The sequence below is a fragment of the Desmodus rotundus genome, chromosome 2 (genome assembly GCF_022682495.2).
Source record: "Desmodus rotundus isolate HL8 chromosome 2, HLdesRot8A.1, whole genome shotgun sequence".
Classification (NCBI taxonomy): Eukaryota; Metazoa; Chordata; class Mammalia; order Chiroptera; family Phyllostomidae; genus Desmodus; species Desmodus rotundus.
The window spans coordinates 115,523,188-115,542,336 of NC_071388.1; the positions used below are offsets into that span (position 1 = coordinate 115,523,188).

At 43.9% G+C, this 19,149-nt stretch overlaps 1 protein-coding gene across 22 annotated transcripts in view; it reads left to right on the forward strand.

Annotated features, from left to right (window-relative positions):
- CLASP1 (cytoplasmic linker associated protein 1) overlaps window positions 1–19,149 on the forward strand; it is a 259,814-nt gene that overhangs the window by 27,919 nt on the left and 212,746 nt on the right. For all 22 annotated transcript variants that reach the window (XM_053918559.2, XM_045203086.3, XM_045203089.3 and 19 more), the window contains one exon: window positions 17,861–18,340. In XM_053918559.2, the coding sequence (XP_053774534.1) occupies window positions 18,146–18,340 (195 nt within the window). In that variant the 5' untranslated portion in view covers window positions 17,861–18,145. The remainder of the gene's footprint in view (window positions 1–17,860; window positions 18,341–19,149) is intronic.

Below are 19,149 nucleotides of genomic sequence, written 5' to 3' on the forward strand. Positions count from 1 at the left end.
CAGGATAGGATAAATGGGTGCTTGAGAAGATGGGAACTTTATTTTGAAGGGCATGCAAACTTGCTAGAGAATCTGAGATGGAATGCTGGGTGGTGTTGGAGGCCTTTTTGAAGTGTGTGATGTGTGTGCTTGTTTTCTTTCCATGATCGACTGTTTTCTGCAAGCATGAGAAGGCAGCTGATTGTGTTGAGTTCATCTAAGGTTTGAGTTCACTAAACAACAACTAGAGAGAGAGAAAGTTAAGGGTAGTTTCAAGCTATAAACACGCCCATGGAATTTAATCCAGACTAAAAGGGATGTGAAATTGGGAAGGAGTTTATGGAGTTGAGGAGGCTGGGGCCATGTGCTTGAACAAAAGAGCTAGAAGGATGGGCAGTTGTGGTTGGAAAGTGGGAACTAAGGCAAGGAGAGGTTGCTGATGCCTGAGAGGAGATATCTTTAAGGCTAAAAGGTCTGCAGAGCTGGAAAGGAGGGGATGTTGCCCTCCACTTTTTTTCAAAGCTACTATGGAAGTTCATAGGAGACAGGGAAGTTTTTGGCCACATATTTACGTGGTGAAAGCCAGGGCTGTATCTGCATGGTTGCAGTTTACATCTTAGAAATTTTCAGCAGAATTCCCTCAGGCAGCATTTTATATTCCTTTCTCTGCTATCTACATAGCACCTTCTACAACCTCTGGTTTAGGGCTTGTCCTGATACTATTGTAACTGTTTGCATTTCTGTCTCTTCCTTTTTTCCAGGCAACCATGTCCTTGAGGGCCTTGACCAAGTCTTACCTTCTGTGGCTTCCAGTAACCAGAATAGTGTATACACATTCACTGTTGCTGGCAGAGCAAGGCAGTGTCTTTTTAAAATTTCAGACCAGCCTTGGCTGGTGTGGCTCAGTGGATTGAGTGCCAGCCTGTGAACCAAAGGGTAGCTGGTTTGATTCCCAGTCAGGGCACATGCCTGGGTGTGGGCCAGATCCCCAGTGGGGGGGTGCATGAGAGCCAACCACACATTGATGTTTCTCTCCCTCTCTTTCTCCCTCCCTTCCCCTCTGTCTAAAAATAAATAAATACATTCTTTAAAATCTCACACCTTATTATAATTATAAAAATTTTCATAGTGCAAAAAGTCTTATTGATAGAAACATAGCACTTTGGATTTAGTATGAATAAATTCTGCTAATTTCTGGCTTTCAAAGTTAACTTTTAAAGTATTGTGCCTTCTCCATTATTTTCCAGGGAGATTTTTGATGTAATTATCAATTAACTGATGCAGGTAACTTAAATCGTACTTCTTGGTACTATGATATAGATTATTATTTTATCAAAGCTTCACGAATGGTTTATTTGTGATTAGTTTTCTTGTTTTTGTCAACTGATGGTCATGGGAACCAATTCAGTGACAATTGGAATCCTCTGTTTGGGCCACGGTGAAGGAGGAAAACAGCTTCACCAGTGTAAGACAGCTCAATTGTGACACCACATGGCTGTGAGGCAGCCCTGGTGCCAGGCTCCTCTTAAGCTAGACAGCTCCTCTCTGCTCTGTGCCTGTATGTGTTGTGCTGTGATGGTCTGGCCTTTGCTGGTCTGCTCTGCTGTATTTTGGTGAGACATCTTCTGTGGTTCAGCTCAGCTGGGAAACACAATCTTCAGTCTTCAGGGGAAAGGGGAAGTTCACTCTTAGAGCCAGAGGGGACCTGGCTTCTGTAAAGAGAAGTTCTTTCCTCTGTTCCCTGATTGGTCTGTCCCCATGCAAATAAGGACTCCAGATCCTCACAGTTTAATTGGTCCAAGAGGCACTGTTCTGATTGGTTAGAAGAGAGCCGTTCTGGTTGGTTGGAGCTGTATAGCTTTGATTGGATGGGGAAAGCCTCAGTCCTTTTGGTTGAAATAGAATTCCAGGAACTCCTTTATCAGGTCTGGCTCAGATGGCAGAAACACAGGGCAGGCAGGCAATTCAGTACAGGCTTCTCCCTGAATTGTAGTTTGCAGAAGAGGACCCAATAAATAAAATCAGAAATTAAAGAGAAGTAACAACTGACTCCACAGAAACACAAGGGATTGTAAGAAGATGTTACAACTATATGCCAACAAATTGGACAATGTATGAAATGGATAAATTCCTAGAATCAAACAGTCTTCTAAAACTGAATCATGAAGAATCAGAGAATCTGACTAGACAGAGTACAACTAGTAAAACTGAACCAGTAATAAAAAAGACTCCCAACAACAACAAAAAAATCCTGGATCAGATGGCTTCACAGATGACTTTTACCAAGAAAAAATTTAATAGCTGTCCTCCTTAAAGTATTCCAAAAATTTCAAGAGAAGGGAAAACTCCCTTACGACCAGGAACAAGACTGGGATTTCTGCTTTCACCATTCTTATTCGATATAGTACTGGAAGTCCTATAGACAAGAAGAAAAAACAAAAGACATCAAAATTGGAAAGGAGGAAGTAAAACTGTCATTTGCTGATGACGTGGTACCGAACATAAAAAACCCTAAAGACTCCACAAAAAATGTACTAGATCTGGCAAAGTAGCAGGATACAAAGTTAGTATTCAGAAATCAGTGGCATTTCAATACACCAGTAGTGAACATCAGAAAGAGAAACTAAGAAAAAAATCTCATTTACTATTGCAACAAAAAAATAAGGTACCTAGGAGTAAATTTAACCAAGAGGTGAAAGACTTATACTTGGAAAACTATAGGACATTTAAAAAAGAGATTGAGAAAGATACAAATGAGTTGGGAGCATTTACAGTGTTCATGGATTGGAAAGACATTAAAATAAATGGTCATGCTACTCAGAGCAATCTATAGATACAATGTATTTCACAGATCTAGAACAAATATTCCAAAAATTTGTATGGGACCAAAAAAGACCCCAGATAGCCTCAGCAATCTTCAGAAAGAAGAACAAAGTTTGAAGTATTACAATACCTGATATCAAACTATACTACAAGGCCATTGTAACCGAAACAGCCTGGTACTGGCACAAAAACAGGCATATGATCAGTGGAACAGAACAGAGACCCCACAAATCAACCCATATCTTTATAGTCAATTTAATATCTGAAAAGGAGAGAAAGAGCATACAATGGAGTAAAGACAGTCTCTTTGATAAATGGTGTTGGAAAAATTGGACAGGTACATGCAAAAAATGTAACTAGACCACCAGTTTACCCCAGAATAAACTCAAATGGATAAAAACCTTAATTATAAATCATAAATCTTACAAAACCTTAATTGTAAACGAAACCATAGAAATCATAGAAGGAAACATTGGCAGTAAAATCTCAAGACACGTAGCATAGCAGTCTTTTTGCCAATGTGTTTCCTAGGGTAAGGGAAAAAATAAACAAATGGGACTACATAAAACTAAAAAGCTTCTATACAGCAAAAGAAACCACACAAAATGAGAAGTAAGCCAGTGTATGGGAGAACATATTTGCCAATGATACATCTGATAATGGGTTAATTTCCAAAAAATATAAATACCACACAAACTGAAACACAACTGAACACCAGGAAGACAAACAGTCCAATTAAAAATTGGGAAAAGGACCTCAATATACACTTCTCCAAAGATATACAGATGGCCATTAGATATATGAAAACTGTTCAGTGTCACCAGTCACCAAAGAAATGCAAATTAAAACCACAATGAGATATCACCTCACACCTACCAGAATGGCTACCATCAATAAGTCAGCAAACAAGTGCTGGAGAGGATGTGGAGAAAAGGGAACCTCATTGCACTGTTGGTGGGCATGCAGACTGCTGCAGCCACTGTGGAGAATAGTGTGAAGTTTCCTTAAAAAATGAAAATTGTGACTGATGTGGCTCAGTGGATTGGAGCATCATTCCATAGCCAAAAAATTGAGGGTTTGATTCCTGTTCAGGGCACATACTACCTGGATTGCGGTTTTGATCTCCAGACTGGGTGTGTAGGGGAAGCAGCTTCTCTCCTAAATTGGTGTTTGTCTCCCTTCCTTTCTTCCTTTCTCTTAAAAAGCAGTGAAAAAAACAAAAATGGAACAGTCTTTTGACTCAGTGATCCCACTTATAGAATTTATCGTAAGAATCTTCAAATGCCAGTTCGAAAGAATGTAAGTCCCCCTTTGTTCATAGCAGCAGCATTTACAATCACCAGATCTGGAAATAGCCCAACTGCCCAACAGTAGATGACTGGATAAAAGAACGGTACATTTACAGAATGGAGCACTACACTGCTGTAAAAATGAAGGCAATCTTACCTTTTGTGACAGTGTGGATGGCCCTGGAGATTGTCATGCTTGGTGAAATAAGCCAGTCACAGAAAGACAAGTACCATATGATCTCATTTATATGTAGAATCTGTGAACAAAACCCACTGACAGAGTAGAAGCAGAGGTGTGAGTACATGGAACAGACTGACGGAGGGGAGGTGAAGGGAGGTAATGGGTGGAAGAAGGTGAAGGGATTAGCTAAAGAACCTACATGCATAACTGATAGACACAGAGGACAGGGTGGTGATGGCCAGAGGGAAGGGTTGGTATGGGCTAGGTGAAGGTTGGCAAAGAGGGGAAAATGGGGACATCTCTAATAGTGTCAATAATAAAAATACAGTAAAAAAATTCAAATATGAATAAGAAAATACATAAATAAGCCACTAGGAACCCTTTTTAGTAGATGTGTTCTTTCCCAGGGTTTATATTTTTTATTCTCTACTTTTTATGCTCTACATGCCACAGCTATTTAACATTTTCTTTCTTTCTTCTAAGATTTACCTTATTTTTCGAGAGAGGAGAAGGGAGGGAGGAAGAGAGAGAGAGGAACATCAGTGTAAGTGAGAAACGTCAATTAGTTGCCTCTCATATCCCTCGACCAGGGACTGAACCTGCGACCCCGGCCATGCCCTGGCTGGGAACTGAACTGGCAGCCTTTTGCTTTGTGGGACAGTGCTCAACTGACTGCGCCACGTTGGTCAGAGCGGCATGTTCATTTTCAATTAAGCACTCATGCTTTGGACTTTGAATGAAGGGGTTACAATATGATGTACAGTAGAATAGTGGAAAGAATACAAAACTTGGGGGCAGGTAGATCTGGCTTTTAATTAAGGCCTTACAGTTATTAGCTTTAAAACCCTGGGCAATGTTCTTTTTAAGCCTAACCTTTCTGATGTTTGTTTCCTTATCTTTAAAGTAGGAGTGCTAATACCTGATGGGTGTCTCACTGTTTCTGCCTTACCACACTTCTTCCCTCAGCCATTCACAAGTTCCCAACTCCCTCATTTGCTCATGCTTTTTCCTCCTATTAAGTGCCATAACGAATGGGTATATATTTTATCCACATTTTAAAACAAAGCTCAAACCAAGTCTTGTTTATGTAATTTTGACTTGGTCATTCCAGGCCTTCTTGATCCATCGCTTCCCTGAATGACCACAGTTAGTTATACCCCTTATTTGGCAGGTGCAACATTCTTCTTGTGAAATCGAGTTGTGCACTCTGTGTTTGTGTTGAGTTTTTATATTGACAGGCTTTTTTGGTGAGTATGTATATCTTGTTCTGTCCAGGTATGTTGGAAGTACTTACACATTAAGTTACAGACTATAGTTATTTCTTTTGTATCTTCTGTAGTGAGGTGTGGTATATGATGTGACTTGCTTAGACTAGTAGAATGTGTCAGAAGTGATTTGCCAGTTCTGGGCCCTAGGCCTTGAGAGTCCTAGCAGCTTCTCACCTTGCTGTTTGGGAATGCTGAGTTCACTGTATAATGAACTTAGGCTGTATTTCTGAATGGTTAGGGATCACGTGTGGCAGGATGTCTGGCCACAGCCAGTACCAATGCCTCAAACATGAGAATGATGCCATTGTAAAGTTTTTAGCCCCTGTCAAGCTGGCAGCTGACAACAGCTGCATAAATGATCCTAGGCAAGATTAGCAGGATCTCCCAGCTGAACCCAGCCGACCCACAGATTTATGAGAACCATTAACTCATTTTAAGCCACAGCTAAAAATGGTGCTACTTTTAACTTCTAACTTATGGAGAAGTCTGCAGTAGACTAGGAAGCTGCAGAGCTTCCGGTTGGTTCTGTTCTCCTCACCCACTATTAATACGCTATAGTTGTGTACCTAAGTGCCACAGAGTAGTTATGAAAAGTAAGGAGATAGACGTAGGAACTATTATTAAATAATACCTTCTACAACCTCTTTCCATTCTTAATCTTTTTTAATGTGTGTGGAGCCAGTATTCAGAGTGCAGCTCAGCAGTGGCAGTCAGACTAGAAGGCAGAATTCTTTTCATTATATCAGACTGTCTTACTCACTCTTGTGGAAGCTGGTACTGTTTAACTTCTGCCTGTTAGCCTGCAGCAGAGTTGTGCTATTGTTCTGGTTGTCAACCAAAAAAAGGTTGAGGTTGTAGTAAATAATAAAAAGTATTTACTTGAGCAAAAGTGTTGCAGTCTGAGAGATGCAGATTCAGTTAGCAACTCAAACTGCACTCTGGAGAGAAGAAAGAAAGGTAGAATTTATGAAGGCAAAACCCACAAACTGGAATTCTGTCATGCAAAGGAAGGATTGCTGGATTGGTTAATTCCAATATGCAAACAAGGGAGGTGAAAACTGCTGGGAAGGAAGTCCATGTATGTCCAAGTAACAGTTGTTCTAGGATGATTATGGCTCCAGGATGTTTATGGTTCATCCCTGAGCTGTGTTTGGCAACGTAATAGCGGCAACTCTGAGAACTGAGGAACAGATGTGCATAGACCCCGTGTTCTTTATCGCTTCCCGACTCTTAATAATGACTTAGCAAAGTTCATTCTATTTTACAGGAAGGGGCAAAAGTAGGTTTACTGTTGTTTGTATGGAAAGTAATATAATTACTAAGTAATAATGTAAGAATGAACTGTTTTGTATACTCACAACTATAAACCTACTTTTGCTTCATCCTGTATATTCTCCATTATTATGGTAAAGGTTGCTCTGTGACTTTCTACTTACAGGGAGCTCTAAAGGAGAATGACCATAGGACCATTGCTTTGACCTTTTGTTACTTTGCCCCTGTGTTACAGAGCAAGGGGGGGGTTCACGATAAATTATTACAGAAAGGATTCCCCCTTTCTGTCTCTGGAGGTTCCTCCCCCGCACGCCCACCTGCTAGGTAGGAAATGCCCGCCGCCAGAGGAAAGACGTCTCTCAATGCCAGAGACTGGTGAAAAGGAAAGGAATTATTTATTTAAAAGTTACACAGACTTAGAATAATGGCTTAATGTCTTCAATAAGACACTAAAGTCCTTTAGAATACCCACAGATGCACAGTCCTTCCCTCTCCCTGTGCCCAGTCCGGGGTACCGTATCTCAGGAAAAGAAGTCGAAGTCTGTGGTTCAGGCTCCTGGCACCATCAGCTGTGTGGCTGCTGCAATCTCCAGTTAATCCAAAGCCATGTGGCACCTTCAAATGGCCCACCAGCAAGAGTCCTTTCTCCCCTTTTCTTCCCGGCAAAGTCTCTCCTGCTGCCTAAGCCGCATGATCCTTCCTATTCACTCCAGAACCTCGTGGCCTTCTTCTTTTCCCTCAGAACCACATGGTCCTCCTTTCTCTTTCAGGACGGCGTGGTCCTCTTTCCCTATTCAATTCATTAGAACCACATGGACCTCTACCCATCTACTTGCTTCAGAACTGCGTGGTCTCTCTCTTTATGGCTGCCGTGCCTAGGTTTAAATCCCAGTGCCCATCTTCCTTTGCAGCCCCATTTCCGACTCCTTCTACAGTCAGTTACACCTGCCAGCATCCCCGTATTCTTCCAGCTTTACTGGGCTGCCATTGTAAGTCCAGGCAGGTGTGGCCCCATGGCATGGAGCCAATCATCTCCAAGCTCTCACGCAGGCCCTGTAACCAGGGGGAGTTGCTTCCCAGTCCCATCTTGGGTGGAATTCGCTTCCATCCCCCTGGCTCAAAGCAGGGCCACAGCTATTTAACATACCTATGAAACCAGTTAAAGGTTATAGATATGTTAAATGACTGTGCCAGGGGTTAGCTGCAAAGCTCTTGATCCCCAAAACAGCTCTGAATGGCCCTGTTCCATGTGTCCCATCCCCCCTGGCTCAGGCTTGTGGGAGTGAGGACATCCTATATATATTTTTCTAGTATTTCCTGGACACTTTGAGTTCTGGACCCCATTACAAATACCTTCTTGGGGGCCTCCTCTTGGCTGCACCCTGCTTCAATCCCTCCTTTCAGATTTACAACCACTTTATAATCATATAAAGGACAATGGACGAAGGTCTCGTCTTCTTGTAACTGCTTCCAGCTGGACATGGATGTCGTCCTACCTAACCTTGGGTCAGTGGTGCCCTGAAAGGGGGGTGCAGCATGGAGGGAGTCCTTCCTGTGAGGAAACCTCACAGAATCCAAGTCAGTTGGCTGTCACTAGGAAGTTGCAGGCTCGGTGTCCAAAGGCTGGCATTACTGGACAGTTGGCATCCTTGTCGTATTCTGGAGGTGACAGATTTGGCAAGAGAGTTGGAAGGCACAATTAAATCATAATCACTGAATAACAAAGGCAGGCACCTAGGTAAAGAATGGCTTATCTGGAGGAAGGTGTACAAGCATGCTACACCTATCCAAAACCCTTGTGGCTCACTACACTTCACTCGGGCTGAGGGGAATATATCAGGATTTCCCTCCTTTCAGATCTCTGGGCCCCTTCTGTCCCGGCTATTAGGACAGAAAAGGGAAAATCAGCTCTGAAGTGAAGCCCACAGACCGCCCGACCCCTTCACCAACCCAACCACCTAGTTTAACCAAACTGTTGAGTCTCGGGGGGCGATGATGAAGGTGGGCTCCTTAAGTGAGGCCTATATTGCAATCAATTCTCTCAGGTAATGAGGTCATAGGCATACGCCCTATGAAAACAGAAGGAAGAGCACAGGTTAATTCACACAACAGTCCCCAAACCAGTCTCTGCGCCTGTGAGACTGTCTTTTGGGAAGACATTCAGTAGCAAGGCCCTTGCTGCAATGACATCTAACAATGGCAATTTGACAGGTCCTTCATGCCTGTAAATTGAACATCTTTGGTGATGTTACAAACCCAGTTTCAACTTTCAAATGAAAACAAACTTCCAAGACAGTTAGCTGCACGATTCCGATACCCAATAATGAGCATTGTGATTTTCCTTAGACCATGATTTTTCTCCTTAAGATCACCCTCGTTGTTATTAAAGTGACTACTTTGAGTCTAACTTTTAATTCTGCCTGTTTGTTTGCATAAACACACCAAGAGCAGCCTGGATCACCTACGATCTTTAAGTTTGCTTTGCTGGAACTCACACAGGGAACCTTTAGACTGACTTTTCAGTCCGCCCCTAGGGGCACAGAAGCAGAGCCACACATCCGCCACCTGGCTTCGCCTGTACCAGTCGTTTCCCTCAAATCCTTGAGGCTTCCGTTGTGCCTACAGGTTCCTTTTTAGCCATCTTTCAGGAAAGCAACCTCCGTTTCTTCCCCGGAAAGACTGCCATGAACCGCACAATCAACCAAGGTACCAGGCTTCTTCTCGTGGGCTTTTGCTAGCTTCTCAAGTCAATCCCAGTTCCTCAGGGCTTCCTGGTGACGACCAGAACCCAGACATGCCTCCTTCAGGCATGACATTCCAGTCAAAGTACAGGTTAACAAACCACCATTAATGACTGGTCTTAATGGATTTATGCAGAGAAACCTTATGTCATCACTCACTCCTTCAGAATGCCAAGTTCTGGAGGGATCAGATAGGGAGAAAAATACCAAGTGCAAAGGAAAATCCCTTTTCCTTCTGATATCCACCAAGATTGCATCTCCATGCCTTATACCTTCCATTACTAACCCCACATAATTTCTTTCCAAAACTTTCACAAACTTCTATAACCTTTTACACACCTTCTTACAAACCCTCTTCTATCTTTACTGCTTCCCACAGACCTTCTGCAACATCCACCAACCTTCTGTATCCTTTCATACACTTTCTTCATTTACATATCTTGTACTTTCCCTTGTTCACTTTCCTACAGAGTGTGAAGTTTTAACCATCCCTGGAATCCTCAGTTTTCTTTTCAGAGCAGATACAGAGCAAAATCCAAAACACAGACGGAGTTCCATAAGAACAGTACACAGGTAGAGGCATCCTCTTGCACCAGTTCGTCCACTGGGGCCTCCGCAGAGACGTGCCCTTCAGGTCCGGTCTCTTGCAGGGACGTGCTCCTTTGCCTCAGGCTGAAACACTCCTCAGGCCTAAATGACCCTTCCTGGGTCCCGAGTGGCAAAGGCCTTCTCCCCAACTGGTCACAGGCGACCTTCCCTAGGTCTTCAGGTGACCTTAACAGGCCTTCAGGTGCAGGGGGTTTCTGATCAGAAACGGAAGCAAAATGAAACCACATTCCCATGAAACCAAAAAACAAGTAGATGAGGTTTCCTTTCCAACAGGTTTAAAACTTTCACAACCTTTCTCCATATTTTTGCCCATCCAGATTTAACCACAATTCCCTTTCAATCCCTGCTCCTTTCCCACACTGGGAAGGACTATACTTAAACTCAGTAGTTAAACTCAGCATCTGGCAGCCAGAAGTCCCTAGCACTGTAGGCACCTTCCACTAAAAGTCCCTAAATTCGCAGGGACATCCTGCAGCTTTCTGAAGCTTAGACCTTGCAAACACCCTATAAATCAGATGGTCACCCTTGGACCCCAGTCCATGACCTTCAGAACCAGAGCTATTCCTATCAGAGCAGTTGCACAGAGAACCTGACTGGTGCAGTGCCCACAGCAGCAACACACACCTGTAATCTGAAGACAACCCTCAGCCCACCACCTCGCCCAGTTCCAAGATGGCGGAACTCTCACGTGACCCACCATCCAAGATGGCAGCACCCATGCACACCGGGTCATCCAAGATGGCAGCACCCATGCACACCGGGTCATCCAAGATGGCGACGTGCATGCATGACCCATCCTCCATGGCGGGGGCACTCACGTGGCTCATCCTCCATTTTACCCAAAATGGTGACGCACCCACAGGCTTGCTATCCAATCCCCAACAGTCATGCAGGCTCGGCTTACAGAGCCTAGGGGCTTGCTTCCTCCCCACACCTGAGCACAGTTTCCCTTAGTGCCACCTGGGCTCACTGAACCTGTAAGTGAGCAGCCAGAGGCAGCCTGGAAGCAGCATAGTAACTGGGAGCAGCATACCACCCAAGCCATTATCCACAACTCCATTATTCCAAAGCAGTATTCAGAAACAAGTCACTTCCCTGCTCCGTTTCGTTTCCTTTTCACCTTTCCAGGCGTGATTAGGCGGCCGATGCCCTCAGGAGTGCAGAGAAATTCTCAGAGAATGGGAAAACTCCGAAGTCTCACTCTCCCACACCTGAGGGGGTCGGTCTGCCACGGGCAACTATTATCCCTTCATGGTCGCCAAAAACTGTTACAGAGCAAGGGGAGGAGGTGGTTCACGATAAATTATTACAGAGAGGATTCCCCCTTTCTGTCTCTGGAGGTTCCTCCCCCCCACGCCCACCTGCTAGGTTCGAAATGCCCGCCGCCAGAGGAAAGACGTCTCTCAATGCCAGAGACTGGTGAAAAGGAAAGGAATTGTTTATTTAAAAGTTACACAAACTTAGAATAATGGCTTAATGTCTTCAATAAGATACTAAAGTCCTCTAGAATACCCACAGATGCACAGTCCTTCCCTCTCCCTGTGCGCAGTCCGGGGTACCGTGTCTCAGGAAAAGAAGTCGAAGTCTGTGGTTCAGGCTCCTGGCACCATCAGCGGTGTCACCTCCACGGGGTCCCCACTCTGCCAAAGCCATGTGGTCCTCTCTAAGGTATGGCTGCCGCACCTGGGTCTAAACCCCAGCTCCAGTCTTCCTCAGCAGCCCCATTTCCGACGACTCCTTCAATCAGTTTCACCTGCCAGCATCCCCTATTCTTCCAGCTTTACTGGGCTGCCATAGTAAGTCTGGGCAGGTGTGGCCCCATGGCATGGAGCCAGTCATCTCCAAGCTCTCACACAGGCCCTGTAAGCAGGGGGAGTTACTTCCCAGTTACATCTTGGGTGGAAGTCACTTCCATCCCCCTGGCTCAAAGCATGGCCACAGCTATTTAACATACCTATGAAACCAGTTAAAGGTTATAGATATGTTAAATGACTGTGCCAGGGGTTAGCTGCAAAGCTGTTGCTACCCAAAACAGCTCTGAATGGCCCTGCTCCCTGTGTCCCATCCCCCCTGGCTCAGGCCTGTGGGGGTGAGGACATCCTGTATATATTTTTCTAATATTTCCTGGACACCCCGAGTCCTGGACCCCATTACAAATCCCTTCTTGGGGCCCTCTTCTTGGCTGCACCCTGCTTCACCTGTACACCAAGGTGTTGTGGCAGGAAAAGGTTGAGATCCTTGGCACCTAACTACTGTATTTTGCTGAGTATAATGAGCAACCACGTTTTTGGCCCAAATTTTCAGGGAAAATATCTTTCGTTTTAATTTTTTAATTCAATTATTTATTTGCATTTAGATACTTTTTTTGTATTACAGAGGAATTTTAGCATTTATTTTGAACATAATATGGTAAAAGAAATTTCGTGTAACAAATAATTACAAAACACAAAACCAGAATCAAGATATTTCAGGTACTACCCATGTATAACTCTTATCCTTATTTTTCCCTCAAACATTTGGGCAAAAGAGTGTGCTTTATACATGGCAAAATACAGTATCTTAGTGGGGGAATGGTGATGTTGAGGAATGAAAGGCCTGTCACAGTTGGGGTTGGGTTTGAAAGACTTGGGGCATTTTTCAGAAGTGCCTGAAATGTGTCTTCCCAGGTGACTGATTCGGGAACATTCAGTGTGGCTCCATAGCTTTCACAGTGAGATTTTGCAAAAGGAGAAAATTTAAGGAGACAAAAGGTTATTCTTGGTTATTCTAACCTCACCTACCTTTTCTTCTGTATCATTTTTGTCTCTTATTTTGAAAAATGTGTGAAAGTTAATCTTTATTAATTTATTTTTTTAAATAACTTAGAAATAGTGTTACATTCTGAGTAATTTCTAATATCAACACCACTGTAGAGTGACGCTCTGTGACACCACTGTCTTGAACAATGACTGTAGGACCAACCGAAGGGGTTAGGAACAGGTGCTCTACTATTCTGGAAGCTCACTGGGGGCCTGGGCTGTGTCCCGTAATTCCTTGTGTCCCAGGGCCTTCCAGTAATGCCTTACACATAACAGACCTCATTTTTATTTAGCTCACTAATAAATAACTGCTGCAATTAGAGGTTCCAGTTAAACTTCAGACCTCATTTTCCTTTTTGCACTCTTCCCTACTGGAGTGCAAAACCTGGCCAGGATCTGGGTGGAAGAGATTCTGCCTCCTCCTCCTCCTCCTGTCATCCTCCAAATCCTCTTTCACCTCCTTTTTCAAGTCTTCTATATCCTCTCCTGCTTATTTTCCAAGTTTTATGAATCACTTAAAATATAAAGTCTTTATGAAATTCTGTTGCTATTGAAGTTGGTTTGCTTTTGCTTTCTCTTTTTATGATTTAATTGTAAATGCTTAGAAAATTCTTCCTGAAGGGGAAAGTTCAGAGAGAGAACACATATAATTACTTGCTTGTGTAGCTAAAAAATATCTCTGAAAGGACGCACAGGAAGTGGGACATTATTTGTTCTCAGGCAGGGAAACTGGGTGGCTGGGGGGCAGGTCCGGGGGGTGGAGGTCTTGCCCCCTTGTACTTTGTGAATTTGGTACTGTGTAACTGGTATTCCCCAAATACGTCTGAAAGTGGAGATGGAGAAAAACCTCAAAGGCATGGGAAAAGGGACAAGAAAATTGAGTTTAGTAAGAATAAGAGAGGATTGTCTGTCCTTCCTTCCTTCCCTCCCTCCTTCCTTCCTTCCTTATTTAATTAAGAAGAAAAAGAGCAAAGAGAGGACACAGTCTGCTTAATGCCTAGGGACTTCCAGGGTCTTTAATTCTGTGTGCTTGGTACACAGGAGTCTCTGACCAACTTTTGAGTGTGCTAAACCTTAATACTTATTTGTTAGAAATCTAGTGGAGGGCTTTTATGTAATATGTCTTTTATAAACCACAGTAGAGAGACTGGAATGAACGGGATCACTTTTCTCCTTGGAAATGGGAACTTTGCTGTCTTGCCTGTTGCTTCCCAGGTAAGCATGAAGTCTGACCTCCTTTCTCTGAGTCAGAACAGAACTAGGCCAGACTTGGAATAACAAGGGTTTGAAGGTGGGGAAAGGAAACTCACTGGGCATGTAACCTTGGAAAATTACTTAACTTTAATTCAGTTTCTTCATCTGTAAAATAGGGGTGTTAATACCTACTTTATAGAGTTGGTTGTAGAATTAGAGATGGTATGTATAAATCATGTAGCACAGAATCTGACACCAGGTAGATTCTTAAAAATGGTGTTATCATCATTATTTGTTAGTGCCTGTTGATTTTAGGCCCCTTGAAGGAGTAAAGGATATAAGATTGTTTCCACTGAGCATGAAAGCAGATGTTTAGGGAAGGAAGGAGTGTGCCAGTTATCTGTTGGTGTGTAACAAACCACCACAAACTTAGTGGCTTAAAACAACAATAATATTTCGTATAACTCTGTGGTTTGGCTAGGTGGTTTTTCCGCTTGTCTCCTCAGACTTACTTGTGTAGCTGCAATTGAAAGATGACTGGAATGGCTGAAGGGTCCTGGATTGATGTGGACTCTGGCCAGCAGTGTCCGTGTGTTGTGGATGCAACGAACAAATTCACACGGACTACCGAAGTCCTGTGGAGAAAAAGAGACGGCACGGCCACTCTCTGAGTGAGAAAGCTCCCCAACCCTTGCCTGGATAGGCTTTTATTGCTTTTCTGGGAGCATTACCTCAAGGAAGGTCTTCATTTATCATTGTCAGGCAGTAAGGATCAAACAATAGACAACATACAAAGAACTCTGAGGGCTTATTCTGAGTCAGGGTCAGTTAGCTAAAGGGCTATAAAACTTTGGGAAACAAACTCATTTCATGCTTGGACCCTTATCAGAAAATTGGGGACATTCTTAGCAAAACAGGTTTCACAGGATTTTATGCATCTTTCTTAGGCCTGATGACCCTGGGGAACCACCCTTTCCTGCCCAGAGCTGCACCGCCCTCTGTCATTGTTTCAGCTTAAGTCAGGCAGGGGAGGTAAGGCATCCAAGAGATTAGGAGACTTACTGCAGACAGAATGAGGACTCAGGCCATGTCAAAGCCGAGGGGCGAGGGTCCATCACCCCCTTTTTCTATAGCCCCACAAGTCCTTCCCTGAGGGCCCCTTCATGACCATGCCTGTCTTAGGTCATCCCTCCCTTGAGGAATCTTACCCATCATTGGCTAACTGGTTGGGCTCAGGGCCAAGCAGGGTGAAGTAAAAGGGGGCAGAGGCGGCACCCCTGCCAGGGAGATAAGCTTTGTTTCCTTAGTGGCTCATGGTCCCCAGGTCTCTCACTCAGCCTTAGCTGTGGTGGGTTACAGCTTCTGAAAGCAGGCAGGGTGATTCCCAACACTGGATGGCCTCACTCTTGTCTGACACTTGGTGCTAAAAGTCAGTTGGAGCATGTAGCTTCTTATGTTCAGGAAGCTTGAGAGCCCCTTCTTTACAGTGTGGCAGTCTTAGGGGTCTTATTCTGAGAGGGCAGGCTCCAGTGCTTGCTGTCAGATCCCTGCTTGCTTTGTAGTTGCTGATTTCCAGCCAAAGCAAGTCGCAGGGCCAATTGAGAGTCACTGTGGGAGGTTGATAGGGGACTTAAGAGTTGGAAAATTTTAGTTTAAGGTAAACAGTTATAAGCCAAGCAAGTAATGTATATGCTAAAGCTTTTGTTTCAAAAACTACAGATAAGGCCCATCCTGGCTCCTGGGAAAACAGCTGACCTCCTTGGGCACTGCTAAAGATTACCGCCTGGGGACAAGTAGGTGCATCCAGGCCATTGTGTTCCAGGGAGGGGCAAACGACCACCTGCCCCTGGGAACAGCTAACAGCCCAGGACAGGAATGTTGCAGTTTCTTCTACCCGACCCTCCCTGCATTTCAAAACCCCTCATAGCACCTTGTTTATTCCCTGCTATAAAAACCTTGGCCTAGAAAGAAAAGGGAAGATGGTCTGTTAGGGTATGAACCCGCCATCTTCTCAGATCGCCGGCCATCTGAATAAAGCACCCATAAAGATTCAGTCGCTGTCATTGCTTATTGGGTTTGGTAGTGACAGGCAGCCTGAACTCCGGTGTCTTTTCCAGTTTCAAGGTGACTTAGATTCCACCTTGGTCAGGGAGAGGAAGCAAAGAATTTGTGGCCATTTCACAAGCCCAACCTTGTTTGATCTGCTTCTTGGGCTAATACTGGGTCTGGAAAGAAAAGGTACTGTTGGTTTCTTCTGTATTCCTGTATCACTGATACCATCTTTAGTCCGGCGTATGAGCTGTTAGGGAATTGGAGACACTTTGAATTAAAAATTGGACAGAAGGGTAGTAGGTGCTGTTATGCATTTAAAGATCTTGTGAGGGAGGGACTAGTTCCAGGATGTGGAAATGACTGGAAATAGATCCCCCTTCCCTTTAAGGAAGTATTGCCATGTGAGATAGTGAGTGTTGAATTTCCTCCTGTCCCTAGCCTGCTGCATTGTTAGAAGCAGTAAAGCAGAAGATGAGTAAGCATGCACTAGGGGCTCTGAAGGCATATTTTCCTCATTGAATGACTTAACTTATATGATTCCTATTGGTATCAAAAATCTCTGATTCTAGAACTTGCAAAAACCATTGTGCTTTTTGTACTGACTGGAGGGATGGGGCTGCTTAATGTTACGGAAAGAATCACTGTGCTCCAAGTGGAAGAGTTGCCTTGCACAGAATTTTAATTTTACTTGGTTTGTAAGTTTAGATTTTCCTGCTAGGACCTCTGAGAGTTGGGATTCATGTTTGCTGTAAAGAACATTTTTCTTTAGCAGTGTCAATGTCAGGGAGATGCTGCATCTTGAAGGTAGGTTTCTGTGGGCCTTTTTAGAATAAAAGGCATTGAAATAAAAAAAAAAAATCAGTGTGCAAAATTGCTCCAGCAGCTGTAGATTAAATGGTCAGCTTGTTCATTTAATGAAAAGGATTTTGGTACTTTTTCTGTATCATGTGTTTTGCCCTGTTCCAAACATGATTTTGAGATCTGCTTTTGTAACAAAATACCAGGCCCAAATGGTGCGATTATTTGTCATTGGGAGAGCGCTGTGTGCTCCCAATAACTAAGCAGAATGTGAGCTGATACCATTTTTGTCCTTCATTACTTTCTTTGTTGGGAGGAGGGTGTAGGAAAGGCTACTTCTCATTCTGTTTTAAACCTACTGAGCAAGAAGTTTGATGTAGGTACTGGCTTTGACTTTGGTTAGTGTTGCCAGGCTTGTCGCTTTGGTCAGTGGTATCCTGTGGAGCCCACCCCATTCCTAACATTTGGTTGTTTAGAAAACTGAGAGTAAGGCAGTAAGCTCCAGATACAGAGTGGTAAGTTTTTGGTGGGAAGCAAAATTTAAGCTACAAATAAATATGCCAGCTAAAGCAGAGATTGCTTTGATGACTGGTGCATTTACGGGCTAGAAAATTGTGAAAAACAGTCAACCCACCAACTGTATAGCTCATTGGCTCTTTGATTTGGGCTTCAGTGTTTCTCCTGATAAAAATAATAATTATGTTATTCTGATATGGTTGCCAAGCATTTCTGATTCTCAATCCACTTGTAAATAGATTCTGCAGCATGAACTGCTTTGTCTTTGATACAATGTTTTAGAACATTTGAGTGTTATATTGTCTGTGCTGATTTGTTGTTCTCTCCTCTTACTTTTCAGAATGGACTGCTGAATTCCAAAGTATTTGAGACCCAATAGTAGAACATCACTCTGCCACTCATTCCTTTATCTTTTATTAGTTATTTAAAAACAACTTTTAATATCCTACCAGCTGCGCTTCAGACACACATGGTGCATTGTTGCCATTCCCCGGATTACATCTTTGAAACACAGACTCTTAATAATCTTCAGCGTACAAAGAGACAACCTCCTGGGAAGGTTTACTGGGAGGGTGTCACCCTGACTGCCCTCTAGCTTTTGCTGGATCTGGATTTGAATTTCACCATGGAGCCTCGCATGGAGTCCTGCCTGGCACAGGTGTTGCAAAAGGATGTGGGGAAACGACTGCAGGTTGGCCAAGAACTTATAGACTATTTCTCAGACAAACAGAAGTCTGCCGACCTGGAGCATGACCAGACCATGTTAGATAAACTTGTGGATGGACTTGCTACCTCTTGGGTGAACTCTAGCAATTACAAGGTAAGCTGTGCATTAGCAGGCACTCTGGGTGGCTGGGCCTCCGTGATGGATCAGAATTGGTCCTTAGAAGAAAAATTCTGTGCGAGGGGACACAGAGTGTGAAGTGTTAACCTTCCCTGGAATCCTCAGTTTCCTTTTTAGAGCAGATACAGAGCAAAATCCGAAACACAGACAGAGTTCTAGAAGAACAGTACACAGACAGAGGCATTCTCTTGCACCAGTGCGTCCACTGGGGCCTCCGCAGAGACACGCCGCTCAGGCCCCGTCTCGGGGCGGAGACTCGCTCCTCTGCCTCAGGCTGAAACACCCCTCAGCCCCGAGTGACCCCCCTGGGTCCCGAGTGGCAAAGGCCTTCTCCCCAACCGGTCACAGGCGACCTTTCCCAGGTGACTAGGGCTTCGGGTACAGAGGATTTCTGAGCAGATCCAAACCCAACGGCAGAGATTTGCCCCTTTCCCATAAAACCAGAAAACGAGTAGTTGAGGTTTCCTTTCCTCTAAGTTTAAAGCTTGCATAACCTTTCCTACATATTTTTATCCATCCACATTTAACCATAATTCACTTTTAATCCCTGTTCCTTTCCCACATTGGGAAGGACTATACTTAAACTCAGTACTTAAGCTCAGTATCTGGCAGCTAAAAGTCCCTAGATTCACAGGGACATCCTGCAGCTTTCTGAAGCTTAGACCTTGCAAACACCCTATAAATCAGATGGTCACCCCTGGACCCCAGTTCATGACCTTCAGAACCAGAGCCCTCCCTATCATAACCAGTTGCAGAGAGAACCTGACTGGTGCAGTGCCCCCACA